At 46.2% G+C, this 22606-nt stretch overlaps 1 protein-coding gene across 1 annotated transcript in view; it reads right to left on the bottom strand.

Annotated features, from left to right (window-relative positions):
• Positions 1-8282: 8282 nt before the first annotated feature.
• LOC126158923 (protein bowel-like) overlaps positions 8283-22606 on the bottom strand; it is a 283609-nt gene continuing 269285 nt past the window's right edge. The window contains exons 3-5 of the mRNA XM_049916476.1: positions 19383-19697; positions 14371-14380; positions 8283-8753 (exon numbers count right to left, since the gene is read on the bottom strand). Of these exons, the coding sequence (XP_049772433.1) occupies positions 8283-8753; positions 14371-14380; positions 19383-19697 (796 nt within the window). The remainder of the gene's footprint in view (positions 8754-14370; positions 14381-19382; positions 19698-22606) is intronic.

The raw sequence follows: 22606 nt of genomic DNA on the forward strand, positions 1-22606 counted from the left end.
CAATATCCTTGTGAGAGTAATTTCTTTCGAACTGTTGAGAAGTTTACATCTTATTGCCACATTCGTTATTACACTGCTTAAGGGGAGGTTTACTATCTTTTGGTTCAAAAACTAGATTTTTTTAAAATTGCATTTTTGGATCAATAAAAGTGTTTAGAATCCACCCCTGAAACGGTTTTTCCGAATACGGAACGGAAATGTTTGTTATTCGCAGTTGAACAAAGCAATGCACCTTCCTGAAATCGGCCTTCTTCACGCACCAGTTTTTTTCTTTCGGAGGACGACTTATTGTACCGGTGCTTGGGAGGAAACACACAAAATTAAAACGAAAGTTTGAACGCGTGTGTTTGGAAGTTAGCCCCCAAGCATTTGCATTCTGGTGCGAAAAGTGTGGAGACTCCGACTTTCCTGGCAGTGAGCAGCTTCAACGAAGGGTATTCAGCAATTCTGAAGACCATGACAACGATGGACGTCACCCTGGGACTCTATTCGACGGAGTTCGCCAAGCATTCGGACGACCACCGGATTCAAGCGGCCGAAAACCGCTTGTCACCGGCCGTACGAGCGGCTCTGGAGCAGCGCAGGATGGCCCAGATCGAGCAAAACGCCCTCTGTGAAAAATGACTAGTTAATGGACCCGGAATAGCAGATTGAACGTACGTTGCATAATATTTCATTTATATATGTAGTCAAAAGTTCAAACGAGTTTTTCTCGAAATTACACTCCTGGAAATGGAAAAAAGAACACATTGACACCTGTGTGTCAGACCCACCATACTTGCTCCGGACACTGCGAGAGGGCTGTACAAGCAATGATCACACGCACGGCACAGCGGACACACCAGGAACCGCGGTGTTGGCCGTCGAATGGCGCTAGCTGCGCAGCATTTGTGCACCGCCGCCGTCAGTGTCAGCCAGTTTGCCGTGGCATACGGAGCTCCATCGCAGTCTTTAACACTGGTAGCATGCCGCGACAGCGTGGACGTGAACCGTATGTGCAGTTGACGGACTTTGAGCGAGGGCGTATAGTGGGCATGCGGGAGGCCGGGTGGACGTACCGCCGAATTGCTCAACACGTGGGGCGTGAGGTCTCCACAGTACATCGATGTTGTCGCCAGTGGTCGGCGGAAGGTGCACGTGCCCGTCGACCTGGGACCGGACCGCAGCGACGCACGGATGCACGCCAAGACCGTAGGATCCTACGCAGTGCCGTAGGGGACCGCACCGCCACTTCCCAGCAAATTAGGGACACTGTTGCTCCTGGGGTAACGGCGAGGACCATTCGCAACCGTCTCCATGAAGCTGGGCTACGGTCCCGCACACCGTTAGGCCGTCTTCCGCTCACGCCCCAACATCGTGCAGCCCGCCTCCAGTGGTGTCGCGACAGGCGTGAATGGAGGGACGAATGGAGACGTGTCGTCTTCAGCGATGAGAGTCGCTTCTGCCTTGGTGCCAATGATGGTCGTATGCGTGTTTGGCGCCGTGCAGGTGAGCGCCACAATCAGGACTGCATACGACCGAGGCACACAGGGCCAACACCCGGCATCATGGTGTGGGGAGCGATCTCCTACACTGGCCGTACACCACTGGTGATCGTCGAGGGGACACTGAATAGTGCACGGTACATCCAAACCGTCATCGAACCCATCGTTCTACCATTCCTAGACCGGCAAGGGAACTTGCTGTTCCAACAGGACAATGCACGTCCGCATGTATCCCGTGCCACCCAACGTGCTCTAGAAGGTGTAAGTCAACTACCCTGGCCAGCAAGATCTCCGGATCTGTCCCCCATTGAGCATGTTTGGGACTGGATGAAGCGTCGTCTCACGCGGTCTGCACGTCCAGCACGAACGCTGGTCCAACTGAGGCGCCAGGTGGAAATGGCATGGCAAGCCGTTCCACAGGACTACATCCAGCATCTCTACGATCGTCTCCATGGGAGAATAGCAGCCTGCATTGCTGCGAAAGGTGGATATACACTGTACTAGTGCCGACATTGTGCATGCTCTGTTGCCTGTGCTATGTGCCTGTGGTTCTGTCAGTGTGATCATGTGATGTATCTGACCCCAGGAATGTGTCAATAAAGTTTCCCCTTCCTGGGACAATGAATTCACGGTGTTCTTATTTCAATTTCCAGGAGTGTACTTTTTTTTATCGCGCGGTTTGGTAACTTCAAATCTATTGAACCGATTGGCATGATTCTTTGTTTCTAACGAAGCTAATTATATTGTCTCGGAGTTGTACCACTTTTATTCCGATCCATCAATTATAAATATTTTTACTTGGCCAACGAAGTCCAAAAATCGATGAGAAAAACCGTGTTTTTGTTCAAATGGCGGCCATTTTGTTTCCTATGGTCCAAATAACTAAAGCGGGGTACAGCTCCTAAAGAATCTTATATACGTCGCTAACGTCAACTCAATTTTGATTTCAGACGAGCCAGCTGACCTGTGACATACCGCGCGTGGAGGTCTACATCGGAATTTTGTTTCGTTCCGACGGCACTTCCGCCTTTGCTCTTCGATATTCCTGGTCGAAAAAATTCCAGTTTGTAAAGGAAATATCAATAAACATTTTGAACAAATTTGACATTGATATCTGTAACACATCCCGAGAAAAAAATTCTCAAAGAACATGCTTTACTTCGGGCCAAAAATAGTAAACCTCCCCTTAAGCATAACTTTCACGTATTTACGCAAGACGGAAAAAGTCATTCAGCCTTCTCGTTTGTGGCAGACTCTGAGGTGAAGAACAGAAATATAAGATCGAATCATTACGTACCTGTTACGTTCAATGCAGCACACTCCACAGCCTTCACCTCCTTTCAGCAGCAGCGTTCACACCTGTCTCATATTTGGAATAAACAAATACTCGTATCCGTTTAGGCAGATCATGACTACATAAATCACAGATACTTTTAATCAAATTAATAAACAACTAATGACAATGCATTACATCACTGGCCATCTTGAGGCTTATTCCGTCAGTCAGGTCAAGCCAATTGTTAGCAATTTTCTTAAGTGGCCTTTTGACACTTAATATCACCATGAAGTTGTACTTACGGCTACGTGTTCCATACATGGTGTTTTCCGTTTTCCTCTCATAGTTTCGGTTAGTTCAGTGCGAAAACCCAAGTCACTGATCAATAGTATGGGCAACCTCGATCGTGTTTATGTCAGTATTTCGACTACTCATCTACTGATCCAAGAACTGAATACAATACTCAATGTTATTTTTTCATGTTGGATCTTGTGAACTCCGCGGCCGTTAATGATAGTTGGTGAATGGCCCAGCCAGACACAAATAGTTCTCAAATGTTTTATTTTAGTGCCATAACCAGTTTCGGGTTACCATGCTCATCCTCACATGGCTAATACTTTTCGTTTCACAGATGATTTGCTCAACAGCATTTCGTCTGCTCCACAATACGTTCCAGTAGATGGCGATTTGTTTTGTTGTCGTCCATGTGGTTTTCCAGCTCGATGTAAATGTTCTTTAATTCCACACATCAAAAAATGGCTCTGAGCACTATGGGACTTAACATCTGAGGTCATCAGTCCCCTAGAACTTAGAACTACTTAAACCTAACCAACCTAAGAACAGCACACACGTCCATGCCCGAGGCAGGATTCGAACCGGCGACCGTAGCAGTCGCGCGTTCCCACACATCACCATATTCATTCAAGAACATATACATCGAGCTAGAAAACACTTGGACCACAAAAAAACAAATCGCCATCTATTCGACCGTATTGTAGAGCAGACGACATGCATCTGAGGATTAGCATGGTAGCCTGAAAAGTATTTGTGGCTGGTTGCGTCTTTCGCCAACTACAATACTTACTCGACTAACAGTCGACTAGCGCACTGATGTGCTAGCAGGACTTTGGAACAATGTGAAGTCGTTTCATGCAGTGATGAATAATTGTCTGCCGCGCCGTTTCCAGATGGAAGCATGTGAATTGGTAATGAGTGGTAAATGGTAGTCACTAGCTTGATTATTATCTTGAGTCTGAAGGAGATTTAGTAAGGCGCATTCTCGTGGAGATGGCTTTGGACTCTTCGTGTCTCATAACAATATCACCAAAGTGGGTTAGAAGGATATTCAGAGCACCTGTCTATTGTGTACCAACGAAAAGTTCCGAGTACACAAATTGTGTGTACATTGTAAAATCATTCATCCAACCCCATCGTTTGCAGGAAAATGGGTTTGATAAGGAGCTCTTGTTCTTCATAGGCTAGTCTGGTCAATATACTCATTTTGGTCAGACTCAGCATTTGCGATGTGTTTTGGAAGATGGACTTGGCGGCAGACCACAAATAATAACATCGGACCCCTCTTTTCATTAGGAATCAATGTCCAGTGTGAAACGGTTGCGGTTCTCGCAGACTTCAAGAAGAATTAAAGAATCGCAATTCCAGAGAAGCCACATGGTGTAAATGTTACCGAGCTGTCAGTCCAATATTTCATGGTCGCAAATTCTGAGCGATTTGCTTACAGAAGAATCGAAAGATTGGTAGCAACCTACTTGGAGGAATAACAAACTGGGATTCGGAAAAATGTAGGGAAGCGATAGACAATACTGCCCCCACGACATATTCTAAAAGAGGGATTGCAAACTATATTTGTGGCATTCGTAGCTTTGAAAAGACCTTTTAACAATGTTGACTGGAATATACTCTTCGACATTGGAGCTTACGTCAATATTTTCAGCGCTCTTCGAAATTCTGAAAGCAGCAAGGACAAAACACAAGGAGCGAAGTATTATCTGAACTAGTATAGAAATAAGAGAGCTGTTATAAGAGTCGAAGGACATGAAATGGAGGCTGTCATTAAGAAGGAAGTGAGATGGGTCGGTAGATTATTCAATTTGCAAACTGAGCAAGTAGTACGTGAAACCAATTAATCATTTGGAAGGGAATTTTGAGATGGGTCGGTAGATTATTCAATCTGCAAACTGAGAAAGTAGTACGTGAAACCAATTAATCATTTGGAAGGGAATTTGAAGTTCAGCGACAAGATACAAAAACTTTACGGGCTGCCGATAACGTTTTCATTCCGTCAGAGATGACGAAGGTAGATCAGTTGAAAGAAACAGATCGTTTCTTGAAAATATGTGATAAGATGATCACCAATAAAAGAGCAAAAAGATTAATGGAGTTTAGTGGAATTAAATCAGATGAAAATTATGGAATTAGATTAGGAAATAAGGCACTAAAAATAGTGAACGAGTTTTGCTAGATGGAAGGCAAAGTAGCTGACGATGGCCGTAACAGGGAGGATATATTGAATATAAACTTAAATATTAGAAAGTCTTTTCTCAAGGTATTTATTTGGAGCGTAGCCTTGTCAGTAAGTGAAAAATGGACGATAATCAGTGCAGACAAGAAGAGAACAGAAGCTTCTGAAATGATATGCATCAGGAGAATGCTGATGTTTATATGGGTAGATAAGCTATCTAATGGGTACTGAATCGAATCCATGGGAATATAAATTTATGGCACACTTGACTAAAAGAGGGGTTAGGTTAACAGCATACATTCTGAGGCAGCACGTAATAGCTTGGCTGCAGAGGGAACCGTAATGGGTACAGATCGTAGAGGGGGACCAAGATTTGACTACAGTGATCAGGCTCAAGTGGCTGCAGATTCCAACAGTTTTGCAGATGTGAAGGAATTATGCACAGGGTAGACAAGCGTGGAGAGCTTTATCAAACCAGTCTTCGGACCGAAAACAACGACGACGACGACAACAACAATAAGTGGCCAATCATTATTTTCCGAGTCTGTACCATGTCGTTGCGCTGTGCCAAGTTTTATCCGATTTCAGCAACTGTTTACAGTGGACTAACAGTTTATTACAAACCTGCACCGAAGTATCGTTTACGAAGTCTGAGGAAAAAGAAGTCAGGCTGGAGTAACAAATTTGCAAACTTAACCCACATTCAGTTAGCCTACTTCGGAGCAGGACCCGTTTGAGGCCAGACATGTTTGCGTTCGTTCTTTCCACTGCTCAAAAAAATCATGAATCTTTTCGCGAGTCAGCAGAGGAACATTTTGCCATCCCACGGATCGCAGAATAATTCTCTCGTCCACTGCCACTGAACTGATTTAGATTAAACACATCACAATGCAAGACACAGTTCAAGGTCGAGAAACATCGATTGATTTCACTGCTACGCTACGAAAAATAGTTCTTAAGCTCGTAGTTCTTCTGTGTGGTATCTATCAGCAAAACTCATGAATTACAGTCATCCTGTGTACCTTCTTGAAAGTTTGTAGAACATGTCAGTTCACATAGACAGTGAACAGCTTCTCTCTCAGGTCAATTATTGGTATATTTTAAACGAAAGACACAATTTATTCAACAATATTTTATTACCAAGAGATTACATCATATGTAATTAAAATTTAGAAATCGGCTAAACGAAATTTACAGAACTGATTAAACTGAATATATGTACACACTTCACGAAAGAAGCATAGGATTTTTTTTTTTTTTCGAAATAACTTTCCTCCTCCAGAAAATGGCAAAGATCTTCTTACTGTTACAGACGATGATAACCATCAGATCATCCCGCAACCACTTCAGAATAGGAATTTCTTTGTTTCATCTTAGTTGTCTTTGGTGCTCGTGGGTCATTTGTACATTAACAGCAACACATTTCATTAGTACATTTGGTACGATTTTACATTTTATTCTGCTTATCGAACACCAAATTCAAGCTTCTACATATTCTGTTCCCTTGACATTAGCCCCAAGTAAGAGATGAGTATCCAGCAAGCACAGCTACTATATACACTTCCGCTCCCGTCGTATCTGTCCATCCAAGTAACTCTGGAACTACCACACCACTAAGGTAACAGTAAACCTATAAACAAAACAACAAATTAAGGAACTACCAACACAAATAAGCTGTACAAATGTCATAAAACGGTGAAATAAATATTAAATTGAGCTTCATTTCTTCGTTGCCGTTGCGAAGTTTGTTGCACTGAAGGCCACTCCCAAAATCACTTCGAAAACACCCACTTCACTATTTACGTAACATTCTGTTCTACTTCAACACTTCCTCGCACTTAATATGTGGAAGAGCTTCTTTGGAACTGGGATGGATTGGAATTCGTAGTTTACATGGTGCAGGGGGGGTCCACTCTCGCTAGAAAGATTAAATAAAGGAATCATGTTGACGAATGTGAGTGTATTGCAGTCGGACAAGTACGCTGCACAACACAAACAACACTGTGGGTGGACAAGTTTCCTATATGGAAAACGCATGCGAAACATTCCACTGGGATGAAAGATGGTAGAAAGAGAGGGAGAGGAGAAACACACAGGAGGCGAAACAAGCGCATTTTTTCCTCTCACTTCATTCGGGCAAATATCTTCATGTCACAAAGCACAAACAGTCGTAAACAGCTGCACTTTTCAAAAACCACCTTGTCGTCCAATTAATTTTGGAGTAATATATGTGAATGGATTGAAGAAGCACAAGCACCTCTCCTTTAGCACTTCAGGGGACTAATTACTATATTCATATACGTATGTCTATCTTCTCCTTGTTTCATTCTCCGGCCAACACGATAACTTCCATAAAGTATAACGACCTCTCAGACTGCAACGTGTGAAATAAGAACGTGTGTTAATATAATGTTTCAGTTCTTCCACCAACAGGCTAAGGCAAAACCTTCTAAACACTTCACAAACTGAATCGTTCTCAAAGCTACGCCTCTGTTACATTAAGTTCGAAGGGACGTTCACAGCAGGCAGTTCTTTATAGTCGAGACAACCATAGATTTACGATTAGAAACCTATCTGCAACACGAGATTGCCTTCTATTCCACCACTATGTGAAAGATAAATCTAACACAATTCACAAGCAACAGCTAACGTCGCTCTGGAAACATTGTCTTCAATCAAACAGCACACGATGTTGTCAAGCTCGTATTTTGTACAAAGTGCTCCTACAATGGTTTCCGGAACAGCAACACGACGACATTCTGAAGGAAAATACCTGCTGATGGAACGACCACAAAATATTTCGGTCTTTACATTAGAAAGGAAACATCAGTAACAGAGAATTCCGTGGATCAATTGTTTTGCCGACAGTACTTGGTTGCACCGTGTTTCTATAGTTACTGGGTGTAACCAGGTGACAGTTCCAAACACACGCTAGCAGGGAACGTCCGGCCCGGCCCGCTGTTCTGTCAGAGGAAGCCGTATTTGAGATCAGACAGGGGGACAGCGCGTCGGGGGCGGCGGCAGGGGGCGGCGAGCCGCGTCAGCGCCGCATGATCTCCTCGATGCTGAAGCCGTGCATCTTGCTGGTGGGCGGCCTCTGCTGCGGAGGTCGGAGCGGCGGAGGCGGTTGCGGGGGTTCCGTCTTGGAAGTGGAGGGCTGCGACTGCGACGGCGGCGGCGCCGGAGGTGGAACGGTCGGAGGAGGCGGCGTCTCTCTGGGGGCGGCGGACGGCGTCTCTCTAGGCGGCGGCGGTGGGGGTGGCGGGGGCGGAGCTGGCAGTGGCGCCGAAGGCCTCGGCGGCTGCTGCGGTGGAGGCGGTGAGATGTCTGGCGGTTCTGGCGGCCGCCGTCGGAACAGCAGCGACTCGGGGGCGGACGTGGCAGCGGGGGCGGCGCTGCTGCCGCTGGTGACAGTGGCGCTCGGGGGCGGTGGCGGCGGCGGGTGCAGGTCCCGCCGGATGTGCAGCTGCGGCCGGTGCCACGAGGGCCGCATCGTGTAGCCGCTACCCTCCTGCAAAGGCGGATAAGGAGCGACATCAGTATTCAACTGTTGAACTACGGGGCGTGGGTCCAAGAGGAAACCACATATTAGTTAAGTAGATCATATTTTTACATTTACGGGTTTCCTAATCGTTAAGGTAACTTTCTAACAAGGGAACCTCCCGATCGCACCAAATGGTTCAAATGGCCCTGAGCACTATGGGACTCAACTGCTGTGGTCATAAGTCCCCTAGAACTTAGAACTACTTAAACCTAACTAACCTAAGGACATCACACACATCCATTCCCGAGGCAGGATTCGAACCTGCGACCGTAGCGGTCGCGCGGTTCCAGACTGTAGTGCCTTTAACCGCTCGGCCCCTCCGGCCGGCTCCGATCGCACCCCCCTCAGATTTAATTATAACTAAAATAATATGGCACAGTGGATAGGCCTTGAAAAACTGAACACAAATCAATCGAGAAAACAGGAAGACGTTGTGTGGAACTATGAAAAAATAAGCAAAATATACAAATTGAGTAGTCCATGCGCAACATAGCCAACATCAAGGAGAGTATGAGCTCAGGAGCGTCGTGGTCCCGTGGTTAGCGTGACCAGCTGCGGAACGAGAGGTCCTTGGTTCAAGTCTCCCGTCGAGTGAAAAGTTTATTTTCTTTACTTTCTTGAAGTTATGATTTGTCCGTTCGTTCATTGACGTCTCTGTTCACTGTAATAAGTTTAGTGTCTGTGTTTTGTGACCGCACCGCAAAACCCTGCGATTAGTAGACGAAAGGATGAGCATCTCCAATGGGAACCGAAACCATTTGATCGCAAGGTCATAGGTCAACCGATTCCTCCACAGGAAAACACGTCTGATATATTCTGTACGACACTGGTGACGGCATGTGCGTCACATGACAGGAATATGTTGTCGACCCACCTAACTTATACACTTGGCGAATGGGTAAAAAGATTCTTCTATCTTGCCAGATTTAGGTTTTCTTGTGGATGTGATAATCACTCCCAAAAAAGTGATGAAAACATAAGAGTTTGCCACATAAACTGCAACAAATGAATGCAACAGCTTCACAGTCGCACAGTTTTCCCTGTCCTCTGTCAAAACATATGTTTTTAACGTTTTCAAATTGTTCCGTGTGTAGACCGTCAAATCCTGCGTATTTCCAAGCAAATCTGAACATGTCCTGGAATTTTGGAGAGCGAAGTTGATTATGTGTGAGTGCCTGAACTTTGATAATGGTCTGAAAATTAAAATTTTCATTCGAGGGCAGACTTGAACCAAGGACCTCTCATTCCGCAGCTGCTCACGCTAACCACGGGACCACGATTATCCTTGATGTTGCCTATCTTGCGCATGGACTACTCAGTTTGTATATTTTGCTTATTTTTTTCATAGTTCCACACAACTTCTTCCTGTTTTCTCGATTGATCTGTGTTCAGTTTTTCAAGGCCTATCCACTATGCCAAATAACTAAATCTGAGGGGTGGTGCGATGGGGAGGTTCGCTTGTAAGAAGCATGAGAACTAGGCATCTCGAGAATGGCGAGGAATTCTAGAAACTACAAGCTATATTTAACACAGGACACTTTTCAGCAGCTTGCAGGAGACCTTGAAAACATGAACGGTCTTCTAGTCAGTAAACCATACCCATTCACAAACGGACAGTATGTACTGTCAACAAAAAACCTAAATAGCGACGGTGTCGTGGTTATGTGGTCACGGAGTTGGACTGCGAACAGGGAGACCCTCATACCTCATATTTTTCTTTTTTTTTTCACAAAACTATAAACTGTCCGTCCAGTCAATGACGTGTCTGTTCGCTGTTTTCAAATTTGTGTCTGTGTCGTGGTGTAACGTCCGTTTGCAACAGCGAAGTGTAAGGAAGGGACCTCCAGATGTGTGTATGTATTTGTTCTACACAAGTACCACATGTTATGACACCTGCTTTCCATTTGGGAAGTTATGACTCTTGAATTACTTTGTTGTAACCCAGTTCACACCCATTTAATTGTTGTCTTCATTCGTGTGCGATATCTACGAGGCAGGTCTTCTACTCTCACTGCTCGTCACATTTACTTGCGACAGTAATACACTGAAAAGCCAAACAAAGTGGTACACGTGCCTAATATCATGTAAGGCTCCTAGAACCACGCAGAAGTACCGCAACACGACGTGGCATGGACTCGACTAATGTCGAGGAAACATACCATGACTCCTGCAGGTCTCTCCATAAATCCGTAATAATATGAGGTGCTGGAGATCTCCTCTGAGCAGCACATTGCAACGCATCCCAGATATGCTCCCAGATATGCCTGGGGAATTTTGTGGTGAGCGGAAGTGTTTAAACTCAGAAGAGTGTTCCTGGAGCCGCTCTGTAGCAATTCTGGACGTGTGGGTGTCGCATTGTCCTGCTGGAATTGCCCAAGTCCGCACAATGGACGTGAATTCATGCACGTGATCAGACAGGATGCTTATGTAGTTGTCAACTGTTAGAATCGTATCTAAACGTTTCAGAGGTCCCATATCGCTCCAGCTGCACACGCCCCACCCATTACAGGGCCTCCACCAGGTTGAACAGTCCCCTGCTGACATGGGGTCCACGGATTCATGTGGTTGCCTCCATACCCGTACACGTCCATTGGCTCGATACAACTTGAAACGAGACTCGTCCGACAAGGAAACACGTTGCCAGTCATCAAACGTCCAATGTCAGTGTTGACGGACCCAGGCGAGGCGTAAAGCTTTGTGTCGTGCAGTCATCAAGGGTACACGGGTGGGCCTTCGCCTACGAAAGCCCATATCGATGATGTTTCGTTGAATGGTTCACACTACCACACTTGTTGTTGACCCCGCATTGAAATCTGCAGCAATTTGCAGAAGGGATGCACTTCTATCACGTTTAACGATTCTCTCCAGTCGCTGTTGGTCTCGTTCTTGCAGGATTTTTTTCCGGCCGCAGCAGTGTTGGAGATTTGATGTCTTAGCGGATTCCTGATATTCACGGTACACTCGTGAAATAGGCGTACGGGAAAATCCCAATTTCATCGCTACATCGAAGATGCTGTGTCCCATCGCTCGTGCGCCGACTATAACAGAACGTTCGAACCCTCTTAAATATTGATAACCTGCCATTGTAGCAGCAGTAACCGATCTAAGAACTGCGCCGGACACTTGTTGTCTCACATAAGCGTATTCTGTCTCTTTACACATCTCTGTATGCCCATACCAGTTGCTCTGATGATTCAGTGTATTTTCTTACCGCATGACTTATATTTTTTTACCCAATGAATAGTACGAAATTCATACTATATGAATTACCGGACAAGAAGTTCATAATTTTTTGAAAAAAAGGGCGAGACGGAGAGTGAACACGGATCTCCCGCTTTGAAGCCTAAAACCATGACCACACAACCACTACGCCGCTGTTCTTGCAATACCCTCGATGTTTCACATCTTGAGCTGTTTCTATTTTCCTTCTTTTCTCACAAATCGCTAGATCTTCCTGTTTTCATGCTTGATCTGTGTTCGGTTTTTGATGGGCTATCCACTGGACCATTTTACTATCAAATCTGAGGGGTTGCTATGGGGAGTTTCCCTTGTAAGTAAGGCAAGACAGAAAGGGAAACGACCCTCCACTTAGAAAACACTTACAAAAAGACTGACTTCCCCAACACATGTAGAATCGACTGAAAGGAACTGTCCTCGTTACATACTCATATAGCCAACAGTACAGACAACACTCAGTTAGTCTACATTAATACAGGATGAACATTAATGAAACCGACATATACATGGATGGACGTCTGACTGGAAACGTAGGAAAAAAGGTCTTATGAACACTAGTCCGAAAATGCACCGTTGTCACGGTAGATGGCATTGATGAATGAATGTTCCACTGACCACATGCCGTGTGTTCCTTGTGCGCTGCAAGCTGTGTGATGGATTCAGCGGATTTAAGCAGCAGAATTGTCCGTTATTTTGGTCGGGAACAACCCGAGATGGCGTTTGTGTACGGCCAAGCAGATGGAAACGGCCGAGAGGAAGTACAGCTATACTAAAACAAGTATCTTCACAGACAGCAACCACATCATACAACATTTCAGCCCCTTTTTGGGCATTTGTCTGATCATGGGTCCTTTCAGACAGACGAACGTGCAGGGAGGCGGCGGACTGTGCGTATACCAGACCTGGAGGACCGGGTTCTACAGGATATTGAGACGAACCCTAGTACAAGCTCCATCCAAGCGGCCCGCCAAATGGTGTAAGTCAAAGTCCGATTAAGTGTATCCTGCATGACAACCGCTACTATCCCTATCACTTGCAACCCCATGGAAGCCGCTTTGAATATCCGTTGTGACGTGGATGCGATACAGCTCTGTACTGTGTCGTCGTCGCACGCACACAGTCCATTTCCGGACACAAGTTCACAGGAACTTTCATCCTCCATTTCCAGTCAGGAATCCGTTCCTCCGGTTTGTCGGTTTCATTGATGTTCAAATGGTTCAAATGGCTCTGAGCACTATGGGACTTAACTGCTGAGGTCATCAGTCCCCTAGAACTTAGAACTACTTAAACCTAACTAACCTAAGGACATCACACACATCCATGCCCGAGGCAGGATTCGAACCTGCGACCGTAGCGGTCGCGCGGTTCCAGACTGTAGCGCCTAGAACCGCTCGGTCACACCGGCCGGCCATTAATGTTCACCAAGTATTAGCGAGTGAGGTGGCTCTATATGACATATGTTACTGTGCGGATAGAATTTGCGAGTAGAAGGTGTAATGGACGAGAGACGCTACAATGCAGCTTGTGAGAAGATGAGAATTTGGGTCGGATGAGAGACGTGTCCGGATAGCTGGGACGGATAAGGCAAGCGTTCTAGAGAATTGGAACATCCTGGTTTGAGTCCTTCTCCGGCACAAATTTCCACTTTCGCCCTTGCAATACCGCAATGCCCTAAGTGGCTGGGAGTAATGGTTTCCCACCTACCCTTTTTCTTTTAGTCCCTCCTAGTTTATTTCAGAAAATGAAGTACAGGCCGCGTCATCCTGTGTGTTGTCTGCTCTATTGGACATGACTGACTGGACAGAAAACACTCAGTTACATAAACTTTACATATCTGTGAATAACCCAATTGTATTGTATTGTATGTTAACCGGGGACCTAGATACGACGGAGAGGCTCTGACCCCGCCGCAGCCGCAGTGGTCCACCCCACAATGACTACCGGAGTCCTTGACCGGCACAAATTTCCACCCCTCCGCCACCCCACACGAACCATTCGGGTTTGGCCCCCGGTGAATTCACCCCCCCCCCCCCCGGGAACGTCTCATACCAGACGAATGTAATCCCTATTTTTGCGTGGTAGAGTAATAGTTGTGTACACGTACGTGGAGAATGTGTTTGCGCAGCAATCGCCGACATAGTGTAGCTGTGGCGGAATAAGGGGAACCAGCCCTCATTCGCCGAGGGAGATGGAAAACCGCCTAAAAACCATCCACAGACTGGCCGGCTCTCCGGACCTCGACACAAGTCCGCCGGGCGGATTCGTACCGGGGACCAGGCGCTCCTTCCCACTTCGGAAAGCCGTGCCTTAGACCGCTCGGCTAACCAGGCGGGCCGAATAACCCTACCTCAACTGTCCTTAAAGACAGAAACAATTTCATTGAGGGACAAAGTGCTAAGTTCATTTATTTGTAGAGGAAACCTGTCAGCTGCTGTTTCTATAGAACCTAAAATTCTATGATTTCCCTTCCGATCAACTTCCTTTATTTTGTTCCAAGAACTGGAATTTCTTACGATTTTCATAACAATTCCTTTGAGTGAATATGAAGATCTCGATGTCAGAATATTCAAGAAATCAATTCAGTCACTCGTATAAAGCTTAAAGGCGACGGTAGGGAGCTTAGGGTGTAACGTCCCGTCGCAACGATCCCATCAGAGGTGTACTATGAGTTGCGGTTAGGAAACGATAGCGTGTGAAATCAATCAACAATCCCAGCGTTAGGATGGTGTGGACGATCAGACAGGGATTTGGACCGCTGCCTTTCCGAAATAGAGCCCAGTGTCTTTCCACTGCCAACTTGCGCGGTTGGAGCCTTGAAGATCAGGACGCCATTCATTACCACACAGAAAATGAGTTCTGTTGCTGTATGCAGAACAGGGTTGCGTTAACTATACAAGACGAGTTAAAACTGTATGGTGGGCCAGAATTCGTACCGGAGCACTGCATTTTGCAGGCAGTAGACTACGCCCAATTCCTCCATTCGACATACCTCACAGACTGACACACAGCCTGAACTTGTCACAAGTTTCTCTCCTTACTTTTAATTATTGCAAAGCTTCTCCCACAGTGCTGCGAGACTAGCACCTCAGAGATAAAATGGATTTAAATTGTCGAAGACAATCTACCACCGGTTATTAGGGAACACTAAAACAGGATTTGTATAATGATACACACGTGTATGGCTTAGGCGATAATTTGCAGCCGTGAACACGGAATAGTTTCTCCTTCAAAGTAACTCTCATTATACCCGAGCTTCGCTATTCCCTGTGGAGGCGTCGGGAAGAACCGGCGTTGACTGGCGGTAATTATACGTCGTGGCGAAGTGATTTTAAGTCACAGGCCAAGACACTTGCCATTGGTCCAGGCCTGCGATAATTGTCTTCCTACTGCAGTTCTGAAGGCAATTCGTTGCGGACAGAACGACTGCTGCTGCTGCTGCTGCCGTTAAAACTTTAGGACAGTGCGCGGCGCAATGACTGCGAAATAAAACGTCTCCTTTTTATTTTTGTTTGTTTGGTTTATTTATATGGTTATGTGGGATCGCATGAACCAAAGTAACTTGGTCAAAGAATAAGTCAGTACATGCCGTAGTTTACAGAGAGAAGTTTAAAAAAATTTATAAACGAAAGAATTAATAAAACACGAACAAAATGTGACAGCATATACGGGAAAATAACACAGTACATACAGAGGTTCTCAATTATTCCGAGTACAGTTTAAAAGGAGTGTGCCACAAGCAAACTTGTCATATCAGATTTGAAGATTTGGGGCTTATCAGTCAAGTTCTTCCCGTTCTGCTGTAAGTCTACTGAAAATAAAAAGTGCTGGATAGGCATACCACTGCTTACTAAAGTGCAAATCATTTTTTCCCTCTAGTGATCTTTGAATACAATATTGCAGTTTGCCTCTAAATGAGTCAACATTCTCATCAGCAAATCCCACGATGGCATTTACGTAGAGAGATGGCACCATTAGAATTCCGCGACACCTAAACGACGGCCTACACGACGTCAGAGATCACATTCAGCACAGTGCTCCAGACGTAACTTTCCAGGAATTTTTTCTTTAATATCTGACAAACGTGGAGTATTTTCTTGAAGAAATATTTCTGCATCTAGCCGGCTGGATTGGCCGTGCGGCTCTAGACGCTACAGTCTGGAGCCGAGCGACCGCTACGGTCGCAGGTTCCAATCCTGCCTCGGGCATGGATGTGTGTGATGTCCTTAGGTTAGTTAGGTTTAATTAGTTCTAAGTTCTAGGCGACTGATGACCTCAGAAGTTAAGTCGCATAGTGCTCAGAGCCAAGCCATTTCTGCATCTATTCCAATGTCTGATACCTACCTTGTCTCAATTGTCCTTAGTAATCTTTTTTCATGGATGACAGAATTATTTCAGTTTATCTACTTATTTATTTATTTACTTATTTATTTATTTCCCATCATATGGAACATTTGCCGCCGGCCGGGGTGGCCGAGCGGTTCTAAGCGCTTTAGTCTGGAACAGCGCGACCGCTACGGTCGCAGGTTTGAATCCTGCCTCGGGCACGGATGTGTGTGACGTCCTTAGGTTAGTTAGGTTTAAGTAGTTATAAGTTCTAGGGGACTGATGACCTCCGCTGTTAAGTCCCATAGTGCTCAGAGACATTTGAAACTTTTTTTTTTTTTTTTGGAACATTTGCCGTCTAGCAGGGTTCATGTCTGGCGTACATGCTGGCCAGTCTAGTCGAGCGATGTTGTTACCCTGAAGGACGTTCAAAAATGGTTCAAAATGGCTCTGAGCATTATGGGACTTAACTTCTAAGGTCATCAGTCCCCTAGAACTTAGAACTACTTAAACCTAACTAACCTAAGGACATCACACACATCCATGCCCGAGGCAGGATTCGAACCTGCGACCGTAGTGGTCGCGCTATTCCAGACTGTAGCGCCTAGAATCGCTCGGCCACTCCGGCCGACCTAAAGGACGTCATTCACAAGATGTCCACGATGGGGGCGCGAATTGTCATCCATGAAAACGAATGCCTCGTCAACATGCTGCCGATATGGTTGCACTATCGGTCGGGAGGTGGCATACACGTATCGTGCAGCTGTTACGGCGCCTTCCGTGACTACCAGCGGTATACGTCGGCCCCACATAATGCCATCCCAAAACAGCAGCGAACCTCCACCTTGCTGCACTCGCTGGACAGTGTGTCTCAGGCGTTCAGCCTGATCGGGTTGCCTCCAGACACGTCTCCGACATTTGTCTGGTTGAAGGCGTGTGCGAAACTGTTCGGTGAAGAAAACCTGATGCCAATCTTGACCGGTCCATTCGGCATGTTTTGGACCTATCTGTACCGCGCTGCATGGTATCGTGGTTGCAAAAATGAACCTCGCCATGGACGTCGGGAGCGAAGTTGCACATCATGCAACCTATTGCGCACAGATTGAGTCGTAACATGACGTCCTGTGGCTGCATGAAAAGCATTATTCAACATGGTGGCGTTGCTGTCAGGGTTCCTCCGAGCCACAATCCGTAGGTAGCAGTCGACGAATGTAGTAGTAGCCCTTGGGCGGCCTCAGCGATGCATGTCAACGACAGTTCCTGTCTCGAACAACATCGCTTTGGTTCATTCCGAGACGCCTCGACACTTCCCCTGTTGAGAGCCCTTCCTGGCGCAATGTAACAATGCGGGCGCCATCGAAAAGCTGTATTGACCGTCTAGGCATGGTTGAGGTACAGATAACACGAGTCGTGTACCTCCTTCCTGGTGGAGTCGGACCCCCTCCGCCTAATAGGCGCTGCTCATGCGTGGTTGTTTACATCTTTGGGCGGGTTTAGTGACATATCTGAACAGTGAAAGGGACTGTGTCGGTGATACAATGTCCACAGTCAACGTCTATCTTCAAGAGTTCCGGGAACCGGGGGGATTGTAAACTTTTGTTGATCTGTGTATAACAGGATTAGAATATCAAATGGATAGAGAGTCGAACACAGCTGAGCATGAAAGGGGTCAACCTTGCCGCTTCGCTGTTACCCAGGCACATTGTCCAGCCTCGACTGCAAGTGTTGTGGGACTCCATACTAGACATCACTCGCTAGCGTGCAGTATTGCAGGGTCTCAATAGACTTTTCACGTTTCTGCGCACTTATGCTGCCAAATTTAGAGCCGCCAGTGATGCGCTCTACGACACCACTGGACACATCATCTTTACTGACGAGTCCCGATTCTGCGAACAGGATTCATGATGGACTTTCTCACGTATGGAGGCTCTGACAACAGCGAACGTTGCACACTATATCCGTCATCGTTACACTTTGTGGTAATGTATGAAGTCCAGCCACTCATAGAGGTTCAATTTCGGCTGTAATTATCATAGAAACTTCGTTGACATTCTAATGTGTGCATGTTGAACCGATTCACGCTGAAAAAAAAAGTTAGTTCCAAGTTTGGCCACCAGGTGCAAATCTGGCGCTGTGAGTGCAATAAAGACGTACAGTGAAACCTCGCTTAACGTGCACCTCCAATAACGCACAATTCGCATAACTACCAAAATAAATGCTAAAAAAAATGGCTCGCTTAACGAGCGACGTTTCCCATGACGAGTGACGACGATTTAGAGTGATGTCACCAGCCGTTCGCGGAGGAAACGTTCAACAACATGAACGCCTGTCATTGTCGGCAGCAGCATATGAATAATGTCTTTAGTATGCACTGTAGTCTCGGTTTAGCGCTCTTTCTGCTACCATGTCAGTGCAACTTGGGATTACACATTTTTCTAAACTTGTATTCAGACAGTGTTTCTTTTGTGCACAAATTCTCATAACCTGATTGTTGCAGTATACATTACTTCATAAAAAAAACTTGCAAAACGGTGGTAACTCTGAAATATCACCCATATAACATGGTTAAATGTGGTCATGTTACCTCAGATTTATCATCCCGGACATGTAATGGCCGCTCGACAGCTACGGCCTCGGCCTCGGCCATGGATGTGTGAGAGTCCTTAGGTTAGTTGTGTTTAAGTAGTTCTAAGTTCTAAGGGACTGATGACCTCAGAAGTTAAGTCCCATAGTGCTCAGAGCCATTTTTGAACATCTAATGGCGGTTCCTCGTTCCTTACAAATACAGTACGCTGCGAAATACTTACGTTATGGTGGCACCTCGTCGTAGGCGGCGGGCTGCCACGGCGACCAAACAGCTGCGGCGGTGGGGGCGGCGTGCGGGGCGGCGGTGGTGTGAGGCAGCGCGGCGGGGGCGGCGGCATCGAGGGCGGCGGCAGCCCCAGGGCGGCGGCAGATCCCGCGGTGGGAGGCGGTGGGGGCGGCGCCATGCCCGGCGGCAGGTGGGGCGGCACGTGGGGCGGCGGGGGAGGTGCGTGCGGCGGGGGCGGCGAGTCCGAGTCCGGCCCCGGCGGCACGTCGCCCACGGCGTGCGTCAGCGCGTGCCGGCGCAGGTCGCAGTTGCGGCGGAACACCTTGCCGCACGCGTTGCACTCGTACGGCTTGTGGTCGGTGTGCGTCAGCAGGTGCGTCTTCAGGTTGGAGCGCTGGTTGAAGCTGCGCGCGCACACGGGGCACTTGTGCGGCGACTCCTCCATGTGCAGGATCTTGTGCACCGCCAGCGTGCGAGACTGGCAGAAGCCCTTGCCGCACTCCCCGCACTTGAACGGCTTCTCCTTGCTGTGGATGTACCTGGAACACAGGCGGAACAAATGCGATATCAGCAACGTTCCACACACCACTATCGTGGCAAATAGCTGTGCACGTTCTTAAGAAGTAATATTTTATTCTGCATTTTCCCTTCCCCATGCTTACATCAAAAGTTAAAACTTTCAAGCAAAATTTTACAAACGCTTCGAATGCTCGTGTGAAACTTCCTGCCACATTAAAACCGTGTGCCGGAACCCTGCATCTTCCATCTCTCTCTGCTTCCTTCCAAGCTTTACAGAACTTTTTCTGCTTACTTTGAAGGAGAAGCACTCGCGGAAGAAAGGAAGACTTAGCCAAGGCCTAGGGGATTGTTTCGAGAATGAATCTCTCACTCTGTATCTTACCAGCCGATTAAAAGTCTGTGACCGACCGTGACTCGAAAAGAGCTATTCCCCGCACGACTCATGACGCTTTCTGGAGTGCTAGACCTGTAAGGTATGCAGGAGAACTTCAGTACAGTTTTGAAGGTAGGTCGGAGGTACTGGTACATTCTGAAGGTTTTCCACGTTATGGTGAACTGTACTAGACCCGCAACTGCGAATTTCATTTGACTAAGAAATTCCGGTTTGCAGCTACTATTTGACTCGTTGTTGGAGAAATTGTTTTCCTTATTTGCTGGTACAATTCCGTAAGAATAACAAATGACACATCAGGAAACGGAAGATCTGTACGATGTGGGAAGATTAGGATTTAAAATCCCATCGACGATCACTGGAGACGTAAAGTAAGCTGCGAAGGAAATCTGCGGCGTCCATTCCAAAGGAACCATCCCAGCATTTGTACCTCACAGTACACCTAACTTTTGATGGCCGTACTGGAAACGGAACGGACGTCTTTCCGAATCAGTGACTCCAGATTGGAATTTTTGATCAATTTTAGGGAAAAATACTTTTTGTGAGGAGCTTTTGGGGAAACGGAAACCCCGGGGAAATTTTTGGAGCAGAAAATTTCGGTACCCGGGAAACTGGGGAAGTATTTTATCTACCTAGCCTTACTGCTATGCCATCTGATAGCTTGGTTCAAGCAACACATATTTCGTTTTCTAGATATTCACTAGATGTCACTGTAACTTCAGTTCAATCGCTCACCTTTCCTTTTGTGGGAGACTTGACGCTCATTGCGGTAATACCTCTCCGTGACGTTACTATGACGTGTACTGCCCAGCTTCGACCGTTTGAGATGCTTGTATAGGTGGTACGCTGATGTTACATCAACAGGTCAATGAAAAAACCATGAAGAAAGCAAATGCGACCCACCTATACCAGTTTCTTTTTCTGGCCAAGCCATTGTTTTTATTTACAAATTAAAAATTTTAGTTCACGAACTACGTTTTTTGTGATATGTACAATAATTTTACGGCTCTGAACACCCAGTTCCTCCTCTTCAAGATGCCAACACAGATGACAAACAACAGCTTAAAGGAAAAAAGATATTGGGGTAAAGTTACCGTAATAGCATGATTTTTGGGGTATTTTTTTGTCTGCAATAACGGAACTTCGAAAACTCAGTCTGGAAACGCTGTCCCGAATCCAAGTCTAATGACTTAGCACTTCGTGATCTCACTCGATGGTGAGACGAACAGTATGACAGCAAGCAGTTTGAGGGGGAAGGTAGAAGATGGAAACAGACGCGCTGAATACGCCACTGGTTGCAAGGTCTTCCATTACACTAAATTATTTACACGCATTGACCTGTGCACTGAGTAGTAACATGAAACGGAGTCTGTCTTCTTTGCACATGCTCCATCCGCTGATATGAGCCTCCAAACTCTTCTGCGAGTTTATTGACCTTAGACAACTGTTGTTGCGCAGCTGATCGCAGATCTTAACTTTTTCAGGCAGTATGCCTTCCTGGTCGAGGTACATTTTCCATTAACCGTTACTAAACCACGTTGGACCTAGAGCATCATCTCCGTAAGTTTACATAAAGGTAAAACTTTGAAGCAAAATTTCACCATCGCCACGAGTGCTGTACCATCATTCACTAACATTACAGAAAGTCAAGCAGCTCGAAACTAAACGGGATACCAACAAAGTGGCTACTAGACAGTTAATGACTAATACACTGCTGCCAATGACTAGTTGTTACGATGATTCGTTGCTACTGAAAAATTTCAGTTTTTTGCGTAGGTTCTTGTACAGGGGACTCATTAGGGACCGCCTCAATTTGCCTCGAGTCCTGAGCTTCATAGAATATCCGTTGGAGTTACGCTGCCAACCTTTGACTATTCAGCTGACAAAGCGTTTCCTGCGAAAGGCAGGGAACGGAATTTGTGTCTCGCTTCGCTACAAAGCTTTAATTTGTCACAATGGTTATTTCAGCGTTCTCACCTCTACGCCGAAGAGCGGTTCTTTGTTGCTCCAGAGGAAGCGGACAACAATAGCAGACATGAAAATGCTGAGCAGTAATCAATCACTTCGCGACGAAGGTACAAGTCATAATACAATAGCCCTCCCTCACGCAATATTTGGACCGTGCATTAACACATCCTGCCCAGTGAGCATCTGGCAGTACAAAAGACGCCTTCCAGATAGTAGCGTCGTCTACGGTTAACAAAGCCGTAAGCTCGTGGCATCGAGGTCTATTTCTGCTTTGTTCCCCTGCACATACACATTGTCGAAGATAATCATTCTAAATAGACATTAGAAGCTACAACCTATTTTTCTAGACTAATGTAAAACATTTCGCGTTTCAGAATAAAAATTAAATGTCGTATGGCTTTGTTGGCTGGGATATCCAACAGTATGCGTTCAGCCACTTGGTGCAAAGGGTGTTGTATCTCCGCGCACATTGCCCCTTGAGAGTTGTGACGCATATGATTTTGCACAGTGTAGATGAGTGTAATCGCGGAGATGGGAGGAGATGGGAGGAGGGAGAGGGTGATACCCGCT

This window comes from Schistocerca cancellata, chromosome 2 (assembly GCF_023864275.1).
Source record: "Schistocerca cancellata isolate TAMUIC-IGC-003103 chromosome 2, iqSchCanc2.1, whole genome shotgun sequence".
In the NCBI taxonomy this organism is placed as follows: Eukaryota; Metazoa; Arthropoda; class Insecta; order Orthoptera; family Acrididae; genus Schistocerca; species Schistocerca cancellata.